A 13,788-nucleotide genomic window follows, 5' to 3' on the forward strand; every position below is an offset into this window, starting at 1 on the left:
CATCACGCCCAGATTATCGTTATTTTTTTTCACCATAAAGCCATACCTTGCTGCCGTTAAATGCGTTATGCGGTCAAGGAATAGGTATACTATCTTGTCTTTTAATTATTTTCAGCAGCCAGCAAGAATGATGCATTTCAAAAAATGATAAAAAAAATGTTTCGATATCTGTATCAAGTCATATCACAGGCGCTACTTCAGGAGGGCTCCTTTTGTTTGGCTTGCTTCCTTGCCTGCATGCTGTTGTGTAATTAAACTGTTTTATATTCAAGACTGACATTTTTCGTGCCTCTCAGTTTGACCATTAGATGGCAGCTCAATGGCACAGAGGTAAAGCGCCCTCTGCAGCTAGATCTTCGTGATTTTTGCTTATCTTCAAGATACAAATCCAATCAGGAATTAGCCCTCTTTATAACGTCGTAGGTACAATTCCAATTCATGATCAGCATGACCAACAACCGGTTCTTTCAAGTTAATCGCGTAATTGGTTCAGCAAGAAAATACATTTTATTACAAGTGGCAGGCAATTTACTCGTACCTAGACATAATTATGTACAGGATATAGGCATTGATTTCGGCATTCGTTTCTTGCCGTACACAAGCGATAAGTCAATTGGCCGTGAAACTTTTAATATGCATGAACGTTCAAAAGCAACATCTGCTTGGATAGCAATGCAAGGTGAGCAATGGAAGGAAATTACATAACATAACAAAACGTGTAGACGTTTACAAAAGGCACAAGGCAATGTATGATTGGGATCATTTAAGACTGATGTATTGCAATTTTTACACGTCAAATCTACCCACAGAGGACATGCATGTACGCGTACTAGGTTCATGTATGGGCTTCACCATTCAGCTCGTTTTTAACACGTTGTTGATTCTTCTTTGGGTTCGTTATCTCGGAATTAACCTCTTTCCTTAGACCATTTGCGATGAGGCCCTTGTACATGACTAAGAGCCCGACAGTTCAGTCGACGTTCTCTTGATTGGAATGAGCAGATTGGCTTAATTTTTTTCTTGCCCTTCTAAAGCTTGATCTGTTCATGCTTCAACAACTATGCCATTAGCAATTATCATGTTCTTGATAAGTTCAAAGAAAGGAAATTACAAACCTCAGATATTTGTTGTCCAATTGAAGCTTCACGTGGTGCTTTGCATCGGCCTTCCATTACGTATAGTAATGAAGTGAGACATATCCCTTCCCTAAGACCACGTTAGTTCAATCGAGTGATTACACGCTTGTAATTTGAACTCTGACAAGATATCCGTCGATATCGTCCAGATTCTGAAAATAATGCATGGCTTAAAGTTTGAAGGTCTATAAATGTATATAGGTCATTGATTACTGACTATATTTTGGGTGTATATTTCAAGTACTTAATTGGAGAGGGGGTTCTTTTTTGTGGTGAGTTGTCCCCTAGGTCAAGTTGTCCAATGGGTCGAGTTTGTCCTGGAGCCCTTTATTACTAGACTTGATAAAATTTAAGAAAGAGCTCCGAATTTCAAAGATGCATTATCTGATTTTCTTAGATACTTAACGAGCTTTCACAAAGTCTAACTTGAAGCGAAAATACAAAATGGCCTGATGGGCCATTATTAAATTTACGCACAGATCAGTGACGAAGAAGGGTTTCAAAAATACTTGGCGCGAATCCTTGAATGATTCGTCGTTGGGAGGATATCAGGATTGTCTTCCTCGAACTGACATCGGCTTTGAACACAGAAGAACAAGCCCTATCTAACTCAATGGCGCCGCACAGCAAAGGAGATGCTAGTTTCTGAAAGTTCAAATGCGTACCGAATTTGCACAAAGTATATCCGTTTCCATTCGAGCTTTTTGTGTTCTGCTCCAGAAAAGGGACGCAAGTCATGTCAAAACGAAGTTGGCATTCAATTTGAATTGAATGTACGAGTATTTATAGTACATAAACAGCTTAACGCGGAATGGTTTCGATCATCAAAACCTTACTTAAGAATGGATGTTTAGGCTTAGACTGAGAGCAATGATTTAGGATGCTATATTTGGTCGAGATCTCTTCTGCTAACCACTCAGGTTTTCGCACTGTCCTCCAAATTGACCACAACTCATTATGGAGTGTCTGGATCATTAGCTTGCTCCCATTGCATCTCAAGGCTTGTCTAAATCCATAGATAAATATAGGTACAGCCAGTGGAATTCGGCGTGAATATTGGAAAATAGACTCGAGGGTTTTGTGGTCTTGCCGCTCCTGTCGTGTTCATTGAACACGGTTAAAAGTCCCCGTTTGAATGTTGTGTGGATTGTGACAAGGCCTAAGAGGATCTCTGGAAGGATGTTTTCAGGCACTCAGATGCGCACTTAGCATTGCCGTATTCTTTTGACGTACAATGTATAGGAACTTCGATCCTCATGTACGCTACATGCCAGTCTGTGCCATGGGTGATGATGTCCTGTGTGGTTTAACACTCCAACGACTACTTGTCTCGAAGCAGGGAAGACTTGAGACAATGGATAAATGAACTTCACTTCAAGGCCAACTTCACTTTGAAGATGAGTGCCAAAAAAGACCCCCCCCCTTACTTTTACACTCAACCGCCATGAGTGTTTAAGGCAAGTGTTGAATCATTTTCATTTTCCGATTACGAGTCTTCCAATGTGATTTAGGAAAAAAACAATGCAGCTGAAAATTGTCCGTTCTCGTGCATCACTGACAAATCGAGCAACGACAATTAGACAGTTTTCGGTCCATCAAGCCATTCAATGATTGCGATTGGTCGCAGGAAAATGCATCCAATGAAGAGGCCATGTGTAAGCTCGCATTGGCCTGGCCTCTCTTTTTAACCAAAACGAGAACACAGATCAAACTTCCCATTGACTGTATATTTGTACGTACTCTGCCAAGATTTCAAAGGGATTTGATTAACCCCCTCATTTTTTCGTATGAAATAACGAAGCAATGACGCTACGAGATACTTGTACCTGACACTGAAAGTTGTTCAAGTAAGCGATGGCCAGTCACTTCCTTCTCAGTATGCCTTGATGATTGCCTTTACCACTATAACAATTATTGTGCTATTACGATAAGCACGAATCCAGAGGTGGTTCGATCATCGAAGCAGCATCAACAACAACAACAACAACCATCCATTCCACAATATTCCCTCTATCGGAATACGGAGACAGCTGGCCGGGAGCGGAAACTGCTACACTTCATACCTAGAGCACCACCCCTGTTCAATACATTCGTTCATTCGAGCACACACGTGCTTCAATTCCTTCACTTTTTTACGCGTAACCTGCGCACACGCACTTGAACAATTGTAGCATAACTTCATGAATGTACCGAGACGTACAACAATAGCAACCACGAGTTGGAAGAGTTGTAGATTCATTTTGTGCTCCAAGTTGTCGTCCAGAATCTATGTCCAGAAGTAATGCACCAAAATAGTGGCAAGGACTGAAATAGTGTGGGGTGACTATAATAGGTATCCCAGCTGATTTTCAACCCCATCTTCTTCGTGTTCGTTCGTTGGGTGCCACGATCATTGCCATTACCATGTTCATCGGTTGTGATCGATTGGGGGACTCCTCTTCGTTCAGCTTTGTGTCTCCATGAGTGCCAGTCTTCTCGATCCCTTGGGAGAAGTTCAAGGCCATCATGACCAAAGCTGTCTCCACGTGTTGGATGGGAACAAAATATAATGGCATGAGCCTCACATCCTCCTACCTCTTGCTGTCTTGGGTGAGTTTGACTAGAACCAGTACTATCTCTTGAGGGGGGTTGTTGCTCTCTATATTTCTTCATAATAGCTTATGATGCTCATATTAGATCCGTTAATTAGATGATTTGATCAATATTGTGTACCCAATGGCCTTTTCCAAGCTGAGATGGAGTTCGACCATTACGATTCCTCGCCTTGGTTGGATAGCATTTGGCCACCTTTTCTGGCTGTGATCTACAAATGGCAAATTCTTGCGATCCTCTCAAGTTAAACGGGGGAATTTAGCTCGCTTTTGTAGGAGTGGATGTGTCAGATTTGCTGATTCGTCGCCTCCTCTCGAAATTGGATAAATTGCCTAAAATGACACTCAATCAATTTTCCAACCCACCAATCCGCCAAATTGGTATATCGGCATGTATGTACCGTATATACCGTACGTGTGTGTGTTTCTAGTCTCGGAAAGCCTTGAACCAATCTTGATCTGTCCCTCGTTTTGCTGCAAAATTGACGAGGCAAAATGGACACAAATTTGCCGCGATGCGAGAAATTGAATGTCAGAAATCGTCATATATTTTCGAATGTCCTGCAAATAAGACAAAAAAAATTGGGGTTTACCATCTCCTCTACATACTCTTTTGGTGAGTTTTCCTCAGACGGTGGTAATTTTCTTCAAGGACCAGACCGATTTCTTTTTCAACAATCAAGATCTTGTTGAAAACTATCGGTATTAAAACGCAGTTGTCAAGGATGTCGCGGAAGTCGTTGACGACAATCTGACACAAGATATTTTGATAATGTGAAAAGTTGGCCGGGAGAATCTCGATCGATGCCTCATCACCCAAATCATCCGAGTCTTTGACACTGCAGTGGCAGCAACCAGCAATTCTCGTTAAAGTTAACAAAGTCGTCGTTCTCGGAATTTTTTCTCAACCGATGGAGAATCATCTACTTAGCCAAGAACTCTTGTGCCATAATGATCAGCGCAATATTGCTTTGCCAAATAGAACTTCTTGTCTGGTTATTGGGTGAGCTCAAACAACATAACAACACATTGGGGGACTCACCACAATCGCCCAAAAACATCAACGTTTTCTTGCCTTTTGCTTTTACTTTTCTGATTGTTTATTACTAAACTCATCTAATTTTTTGCGCTACTATCAAGCGTAGTTCGAAATTGAGATCACTTTNCTTTGCCAAATAGAACTTCTTGTCTGGTTATTGGGTGAGCTCAAACAACATAACAACACATTGGGGGACTCACCACAATCGCCCAAAAACATCAACATTTTCTTGCCTTTTGCTTTTGCATCAACGTTTTCTTGCCTTTTGCTTTTGCTTTTCTGATTGTTTATTGACTCATTTAATTTTTTGCGCTACTATCAAGCGTAGTTCGAAATTGAGATCCCTTTCCTGACTGATGTTATTATTAGTCTCTTCTCTGTCGGTTACAACACTAGTTTACGAAACAATGGCCATCTTTATGTTAGATGTTCCTCACCCGATTGATTCATCATGCTTGACGGAACTTGAGGGAAATCAGCCGTAATAGAAAAAAAACAGGGGCAAAGGCATTCTCAATTTTATTCCCAGTAGGTTGAATTAGCACTTCACTTTGACCCACACATGTCGACACCGGACCAAGCAAGTCCATTGTCGCCCGACACTTGAGTCCTTAATTCCACAGAAGGTGTGACAATGACAAGGATGACATTGCCAAATTGTAATTCGGTCCATTTCGAGCTTGCGTATCATCGCTCAGGGCAGGAGGCAGAATCAGGAGTTCAAGGATTCAAAGTTGGCTCTTTGCCCTGACAGTAATGACATTTGCACCGCCAACTCAGTACGTACCTACCTACGAATCTGTTATACGTACACGCACGTACGTACGTACGTACGCTGTTTGGTAGGTAGGTACGTTCGTACATGTGCAAAGATTCATTCCACGAATTGAATCCATGGCGTTGGATCTCGTTGGGTTCCAAAGATGTTCAACACAGATTCCGACGAGATGCAAGTTGCGTGTCGGAAAAAGCATCCAGAGATCGGGCCTTTGGGTCCGAAGGCTGGGTATAGTAATCAACGACAACGGATCATTGTTGCCGGGTACGAAGTAGAAGACCCCTCGCTCGAATTGGATTTTTAACGACGTAGAATCTAGAAACCCGCCCCAAATTCGTTCATCATTAGTCTGGAGACAGACCATAAGATGGATATGGCCTACAAAAAAGATTGGCACCCATCAAGTTCCAGTCCCTTTGGTGCGAATGATCTCTAGAGTACATGGGCGATGGAATGAAGGGGCCAATACTCCAAGTGCATGTCTTCCGCGCCATTCAGATGCAACAACAGATCTCCTGATCAGGAAATCGCAAACCAGTTTGCTCGAGATAAGCCTGAAAGAGTTGTTGTGTCTAGGCCAGAGGTCAGGGTCGAGAACAGTTGGAACTACCGGGAATGAGCTTGGGGAAAAATTTCAATCAACACCTTTCAAGCCAACAGAGAAACACGTTTTGAGTATAAACATGACGTCCACTGAAGTTACTTTGAGATCATCTCAGCAATGACAAGTGCATCCAATTCTGAATTTACTGCTGAACAAGTCCAACTCTTACAGAAACCACTCATTTATTATCCAAATGCATTTGATGCATCAAAATTAAAGTTTAAGAAAATAACCTTTTGTTACGTTGAAGTTTACTTGGGAAACTAAAACGCTTCGGATGGAAAGAAACATTGATTCAGCTTAATATCAGCAATATTGGTCGTCTTATTTCTTTCTGATTAAAATTGCTTCCATAGGCAATAAGGTCATCCATCGATGGGCTCCGAATGTCCTTTTTCAATTTGAATCGGTGGCAAACCAAAAAAATGAATGCCGAACAAATGCAGGGCAGTAGTATTAAAATTACGATCAAAGAAATTTGTGCAGTAATTCGTTTCGTTGTTTCAAAATCCCATTATAAATCAGATAACATTTTGAAATGATGTAACTATACCGACCCAAAACCAACATAAAGGACTCGTTCCTTTTTTCGTTTTTCTCTTGACAACCGAGGAAACTTGAAGCTTTTAAGACAATCCACGGACTTTTAGAGATTTCGAGACGTTCGTGGGCAATCTTCAGAGATTTTTTGGGATATTCTCATACAATGTAGCCTGATCACGGCTAATAAATTGGGCTTACTCTTAACAAAATTGAAGGCGGCTGTGGTTTCAAATCTAGTAGTAGTTGCATTGTTTTAGCGCTTGCATCTCCTCCATCAAATTCCTTAGGACTACAAGACCAGGTTCAGAGTCAAGTTGTCAAGCAGGAAATCTTCCTTTAGCTTGATTGAGTATGTTGCATCAAGTTCCACAATTCTCCACATTTCCATGACTTAAGACGCAGGTTTCCAACAGGGGAGCCTTATACACTTGATAATCTCTAATGCTGTTGGTCTATCTTGACTTTTTGTGTGATTCTTGCAAACCATCAACTAAAATTAGTCGAGATTAGGAAAACAAGTAAGTTTTAGACGTGAAATACTTAAATACTTGCTCCAGAAAAAGCCAAACTATCTAATACTGACACTACCACTATAGCACCATACCACCTCCACTAACTATTAATAAAACAGGGTAATTTTTTGGAAAATATCTGAAATGTTTAATTGAATGTTATCGAAGATTGTTACTTTTGAAATGTATTCAAAGGCAATTTCAAATAAGAGCGAAAAAGATTTACCCCAAAACCAACACACCAGTTTTCTTACGGTCTATTCTTTACAAGAGCAAAATCGATATCACAATGTAAGCTAATTTACTCGTTTGATACCTTAACCAAAAAAAACGTTCTAATACATTAAAAAATCAAAATAGATATATATTCTAAACATTATATATTTTTTTTATTTGTTGACCCATTCTTTTAAATATATTTTGTTCCTTTTATTGAGAAACGACTAATGATCTGGATAAATGTTATTTATCTAAACCAACCTAGTTGACCGACTTTGGGACGAATATCTAGACAAAATATTGGTCTCTATACCATCAATTGCCATGAATGGATATTGGTGACGAGAAATGCCTCTTTTAATTTAGAACCCATTTTCAAGCCTCTACCTCCTATGTGAAGCTACGCCAATGACAACTAAAATGTGCATTAACCTGGTAAGTTTTTGGGATCTGCTCCGGGAGTGACAATTTACATCCTCTTCATGGAATCATTCCAAGATTGAATTGAAAGATTCTGACGAAAGTACAACTCCGCCAACATCGTAGGATTGAACTGTATTGATTTTCTTAAAAAGGCTCATACTAGCGTGTATGGCTTGTATGAGGCTTGAACGCTAAATGGTGCTTTGGCTCGACCAAATTGGGACGGACGCCCAAACTTTACATGAGAGATGGTGCCTTTTTTTGGAATTCTCTTTCAACTATTCAAAGTCGTCCATGGAAACGGTCTCACTTTCAATTGCAGCACAGCCAGCTAGAAATTCCTATTTCCCATTCTTCCCGCCTCAACCACAAAAGCCCAAAGCTCTGAAGTGGCTTGAGATCAATGAAAAGTTCCTCGTTGTGAGAGAGGCTCTCTAAAATAGGGGGCTTTTTTTTTCGTCGCTTCTAGATCCCTTGATTTTGAGATAGGTTTTTCTGACTAATGGATTCCTGATTCTATTCCGACCTAGGTCTGGGCCCTCGGCTGGTTCGTGGGCACATTGGGGGCTGAAGTGGCCATTGACACGACTGCCGGCTCCATTTTCTCGCCCATCGTAACGGCCACGTGCAAAGCGGGTCAGATGACCATCAAGGTCGAGACTTTGTCCAACTTTGTCGGAGTGGTTCAATCGCGCGACATCAAAATCCCACGATGCTTCGGATACGGTGAAAATAGCAAAGTCACTTTTTTAAGAGTCAACATGTTAGCCGAGAAAGAGGATCAAAACTATTGCGGTGTATTTATGCACAAGGTCAGTAATACCCACTCAATATGAGAGTGCATTCATTCAGTATGGTGTCCAAACTCATTCCATTTGTATCAATGATATCCATTCGTCTACTTCAGGAATCGGACGAATATAGCATCGCTATTGCGATTCGGGTCCACAAGACGCTGCAAACTGCCAAAGATAAATTTTACATGATCACTTGCGGCAAGGCGGGTTTTCAAAATACCAGGTAAACTTTAAGTCATGTCTGCCGAATCTCATCAGTCAGTGATGAAAAACAGCCGAGTTTTCTCTATTTCTCTATTACAGGAACGAGACCTCGGTGGTCAACTTAGAGCTCATGGATTCTGTTCATGATAAGGCCGTGGACCAGGTGACCTACGGTCGGCCGTATCGAATTCGCGCCCATTTTTCTCGCCCGGACGGTACGTTAAGTCCGTCTCCCTCCATGAGGAGAATGAAGCAAATTGTGTGCCCATACGACCGCTTATTTCGTATTAGGTGCTTGCACTTTTCTAATTGAGTTTTGACGCCTTTCTGTTAGGCAAATTTGCATGTAGGTCAAGCGATGCTTCATTCAGCGATAGCAACAACACAGTACAATTAGTGGACGAGAGAGGTTGTCCCGATTCGAGCCTCATGTCAGATTTCAAGTACAGCAAACTCCAGGGCTTGGCCGAGGCCAGACTCTACTCGGATGTTCAAATTTCCTCAAAGCAACCGGGTCCATTTCCAATGCGATGTCTTGGTTGCAAAGTGCGTGGTGTCGGCGTGCTGGGTGACGCGCCGCTGTGCATGTCTGTCCTCCCCAATTTGAACGTCTGTCCTGTCACATTTTCAGGCCCCTGCAACGCGATTGATTGCGAGGAATCCATTCCCGAGGCTCGCTCCTTGGCCGAGCCCCAAGCCGATGCCCTCGTGCTCGACTCCGAGGATGGTGCCCTCATGGCTTCTTACTCGGTGTTTGTCTTGGAGCCAGGCCAAGAGACAGGTAACATCAAAAAATGGATATCCCCTGCCTCGATTCCTCGGCAACGGGGTAACTCTACCAATGCATTATTGGTTCCAACCGAGGTGTCATCGGTATTCAGCGGCCCCTTTCTGCTCTTCGGACTTGAAGGCCCAATCGTGTGATCTGACGGAAGGATGGCTTTTCTGGCTGTGCCTCGTGTTTGGGGTCCTGTTCTTTGTCCTTTTGATATTCGTGCTGTTCATGCTGTCTGCCGTCACGTGTTCTGTGTCAGCGAAGAAGTGGAACGAAGGTCACTCGAAAAGGCTGCTCTTCGAAACGAAGACGATAAGCTCAATGCTCAATCATGCCAATAGACAATCCTCCAACACAGCAGCATTACAAGAGTTTTCATCCTTAATGCAAAATCCGGCGTCTCATTGCAATGCTTCAAGGCATAAGTATGTTCCGTTACGCTTCGGCGTCGCATTTTTTACCCAAGGGAAGTCTGCAGCCGTTCTAACAATTGGGATGGAATTCCGGCGCTCCCTTCGGAGAGTGTTCGACCCGCGAGCGAGTCAATTAACCCGGTGATGCCTCGAGGGCCTACCTCCAAAGCCTCGGAACCCTGCTCTCGAACATCTCCACGCTCGGACCAGATTCACTCTGACTAGCTTTCCGAGTCTGTTGGCATGTTCAGCAACACCATCACAACGCGCCGATGGGCGTCGCACTTGTAGGGCGTGATGCTGCCTGACGAGGAGGAATCTTTCGGAGGTCATGAGCTGTTCGTTCATGGAGGAACGAAAGGCCGGGGTAGTAACTTAGAATAATATGTATCATGATTTAGGAAATACTCCTTTTACGGAGAGAGCAAAACAATGGTACACATCTCACTCCTTTCCCTGGTCTACGTGAATGGAAACTACTGCCGGGTAAACAATCCCCTGGGCTGACATATTTGTTCTATCCTCCGAATTATGATTGTTGTGGGCAAGGAAGTTCGGTTGATTATTGAAATGCGTCTTACTGGTAGAAACGTGTCTGTCCGATCCGGCAATTTTCCAGGTAGGCCAGAGTTATTCGTGATTTCGGGTGAATTTGATCGATACGAGGTTCCCGTGTACCCAGGATCCAGAATCCGAAACCCACGGTGGTGTTTACAAACGACTAGGTCGGGGTATATTGACGGCACTTCCCGTGATCGACTTCCCGACAAGGTTGTCCCAGTGTCGAACCAACAGGTTCCGCACGGAATTCGCGATTATTAATTTCAGGCACGTAAATCCTGCCTTTACCAGCTTGGACTCGGGGGCGAGCGAGGAGGCGTCCCCGATCTTGATAGCCAGACCATAAGTCTATCAACTATGCCGACATTTGACACACAGTGCTGGTCCGTCCAGCGTCTCAGAGACCGCGGTCAGCGGAATTAACTATCCGAAGAGGACACCCGATACCTGTGTCAAAAACATATATCCAGAGGTAACGTGTCAAGACACCAATAGCCGATATCTGGTCCAGCAACTCTGTGATCTCGATCCATGATCAAGGTGCATCGCCAGATTTGCATGTGCGACGGACGTATGATGAACTAACGAGCATTCAAGTAATTCTCTTCGCTTCTTTTGTCCGTCGTGATCATCAGTATACATCGAAACAGACCATTTTCTGAATTGGCGCTGTAGGACTTACGTTGAATTCTGAATGGGTGTCAAGCTTACGAGTCGTTCAGCAGAAGCGTGGACGTTTAGCATGAGAGATCGAATGTATGGTACCGAGCGTATTATGATCTGTGAGAATAGAAGCAAAGTCTGTTCATTTTGGTGAAACTCTGCCCGTCTTTCATTGACGTCCTTCACCTTCTGTGTGGAGCATTGGCCAGCTCCGTTTTGAGTTGCATACAAATCTAAGCTTGAAGGTAGTAGTAATATGTAAAGTTCTCCAAATCATAAATTTTTCTGACTTCTAGATCCGGCTTGAACGCCAATCCACAACAAAATAAATGGCATGAGTCATGGCGGGGCTTTTGAAACCAATTCGTCACTCTGAGGTAAATGAAAAAAAAGAGTAAGCACTCCAAAGTAGATGAGTTGAAATGCGCGACGATGTCTGGTGTGTCTTCGATTTATTTGGGTCTGATAAGTCATGATCTAATGAATTGACCTCACATGAAACACTCTAAGCGTTCTCTCATGAAGTCACCTTAATTGTTAAATTTGTTATTATCACTAGTAGCGGGCGATCCAATACTAAAACGAGCCGACCCCAAACCTGATTTGATATAGACGATTGGGACTGATGCGAAAAACAATTCCTGAAAACAACGTACTCCCTCAAGGACCCTACTCACACACCCATTCAACACATCCGTATGTTCGCACATGCCACGTATTCGGACGGAATGAATACGACTAATACTACGAAGAAACTAGGAACCAAGATTTGATTGTCATCGTAAGTCTGATACTGATCAGGATCACGAGGTGGATGCCGGATGGGCTATTAGCAATTGGCGATTTGTGATTATGCAAAGCAAGGCTACGGGTTGCCATGATATTTCAGCCCCCAAAGCAAAAAGAAACACTTCTTTAGAAAATTTGGTTTTTGGCGGAAAGAATGAAAAGTATTGCTTGTTTATATGAAGATAATGCAGATTCATCGACAGTTTCTTATTTAACAAATTTACGACTTGAGACCTGAGTCCTAGAATTTGTGACCCAAATCCAGAATTCAACAGAAAATAATTTGGAACAGAACTCAGCCAGTCGTCATGATGACTGCCTGATGAATAGAGTTATAAGAAGAGCAAATTAATTATTTATTATTGTTTGGTTAAAAAGCTGTTGGCAAAAAATCCTGAATGATTTGGACAGCACTTAATGGATTTGAATATAGAATTTGACCTAAGTAGAAAGGATAAATTTTGAAACCCTGTTGAAACGTGATCAGCTAAGGTTGGAAATATCAGTTTCGAGCTGTAGGTTAGAAACATCGGCAATCCATTCAATGTGGTCGTCGGTTACACTCAGCAACACTATGTTAAAGATCCTTTACTCTAAACAGTTTATGAATAGTCCCTTTTATCTCCTCTACCTCCTCGCGCCAAGGACAATCAAGCACGAAAAATTTAATTGAATGAATACAGTTGCTTTATAATAAAAAGGATTTTTCTGCTAAGCCCTCCTACGAGGCAAACGAGATTTGACCCTTCTCATCCTCAATGAGCACTTTTAAGGACGGCCGTACGTACCTTTCTTGTTCGGAATTACGAACCACTTGTAAACGTAGTTTGTACTTTTGATACCTTATTTAATCACATTGCAGTGCTTTCTTGAGCACTTTATTCGCTTGCTATTTTGAGCCCTGCTCATGAGCCACGAGAGAGGTCGAGGAAAAATACGTTTTAAGTTATCAAAGAACCACGATAGCCGCCTTAAAATAGTTGATTAACATGAGAAATGAGCCGCCTTTGTGTGCATACTTTCAATTTATTCTTGGGAGCGAGTTTAAACGGCTATTTTCTTCAAACATTTTTTTTCTCCACAGGTATTCCCTGCATGGAACTTGAGACCAATGCCCGTTCCATTTATTCCTGATCTACCAAAGTCATCCCAATCTTTGGATCTTTCAAGGCGTCTTCGAACGATCCATTAGTCAAGAATGGAAAAAACCGTCGCTACGACATTTGCATTTCATGTATTCACGGTAACAATGTTACAATCACAGATCACTCAAGAGACTAACGATTGATACTCATGAATTCTCCTGACCGCTCTTCATGTATTCCGGAACAGGTTTTGCCCATCAATCTGCATCCAGCTCAGAACTCATCAATGAAGAAATAAAATCAAATACTAGATAAGAACTGAGATAAAATTGTTCACCTGGTGCAACAAATTTGTTAGGATTTGGAAATGAAAGACAAAATGTGAGCCTGAAAAGGAAATGACAAGCCAGCTTTTATAACCTACTCACGAGTATTGCAGAAAAACACAACTTATCATCCCACTTGATGACGTAGACACGGTTGGGATAAACGGGAAGTTACCGAGACGAAATTGTAACCGTAAAGAGGGTGATTCTTTGAAATTGAGCGATCAAGTTTGTTTTTGTTGACATACTCATGTGTGGTTAAAAAATGTATAATGTACTTTTAAACAAACTACTTTGTATTTAAAACCATAATTTCTTAAGTCCTGCATA

At 42.1% G+C, this 13,788-nt stretch overlaps 1 protein-coding gene and 1 long non-coding RNA gene across 2 annotated transcripts in view; both read left to right on the forward strand.

Annotated features, from left to right (window-relative positions):
- The first annotated feature begins 3,300 nt into the window (after window positions 1–3,300).
- On the forward strand, window positions 3,301–9,159 carry LOC131890504 (uncharacterized). Its single transcript, XM_059239861.1, has 4 exons — window positions 3,301–3,725; window positions 8,376–8,657; window positions 8,753–8,865; window positions 8,946–9,159. The coding sequence occupies exons 1-4, from the start codon at window positions 3,642–3,644 to the stop codon at window positions 9,157–9,159; spliced, it is 693 nt and encodes a 230-aa protein (XP_059095844.1). The 5' UTR covers window positions 3,301–3,641.
- Window positions 9,160–11,544: 2,385 nt separating this feature from the next.
- The window catches only part of LOC131890514 (uncharacterized), a 3,500-nt gene continuing 1,256 nt past the window's right edge, over window positions 11,545–13,788 (forward strand). The window contains exon 1 of the long non-coding RNA XR_009374319.1: window positions 11,545–12,039. This is a non-coding gene — a long non-coding RNA (uncharacterized LOC131890514). The remainder of the gene's footprint in view (window positions 12,040–13,788) is intronic.

Source organism: Tigriopus californicus, chromosome 2 (genome assembly GCF_007210705.1).
Source record: "Tigriopus californicus strain San Diego chromosome 2, Tcal_SD_v2.1, whole genome shotgun sequence".
Lineage (NCBI taxonomy): Eukaryota > Metazoa > Arthropoda > Copepoda > Harpacticoida > Harpacticidae > Tigriopus > Tigriopus californicus.

Coding starts and splice junctions, on each gene's coding strand:
- LOC131890504 (XM_059239861.1), top strand. CDS start 3,642: ATGACCAAAGCTGTCTCCACGTGTTGGATGGGAACAAAATATAATGGC. Junction 3,726..8,375: donor CCTACCTCTTGCTGTCTTGG/GTGAGTTTGACT, acceptor ATTCCGACCTAG/GTCTGGGCCCTCGGCTGGTT. Junction 8,658..8,752: donor GCGGTGTATTTATGCACAAG/GTCAGTAATACC, acceptor CGTCTACTTCAG/GAATCGGACGAATATAGCAT.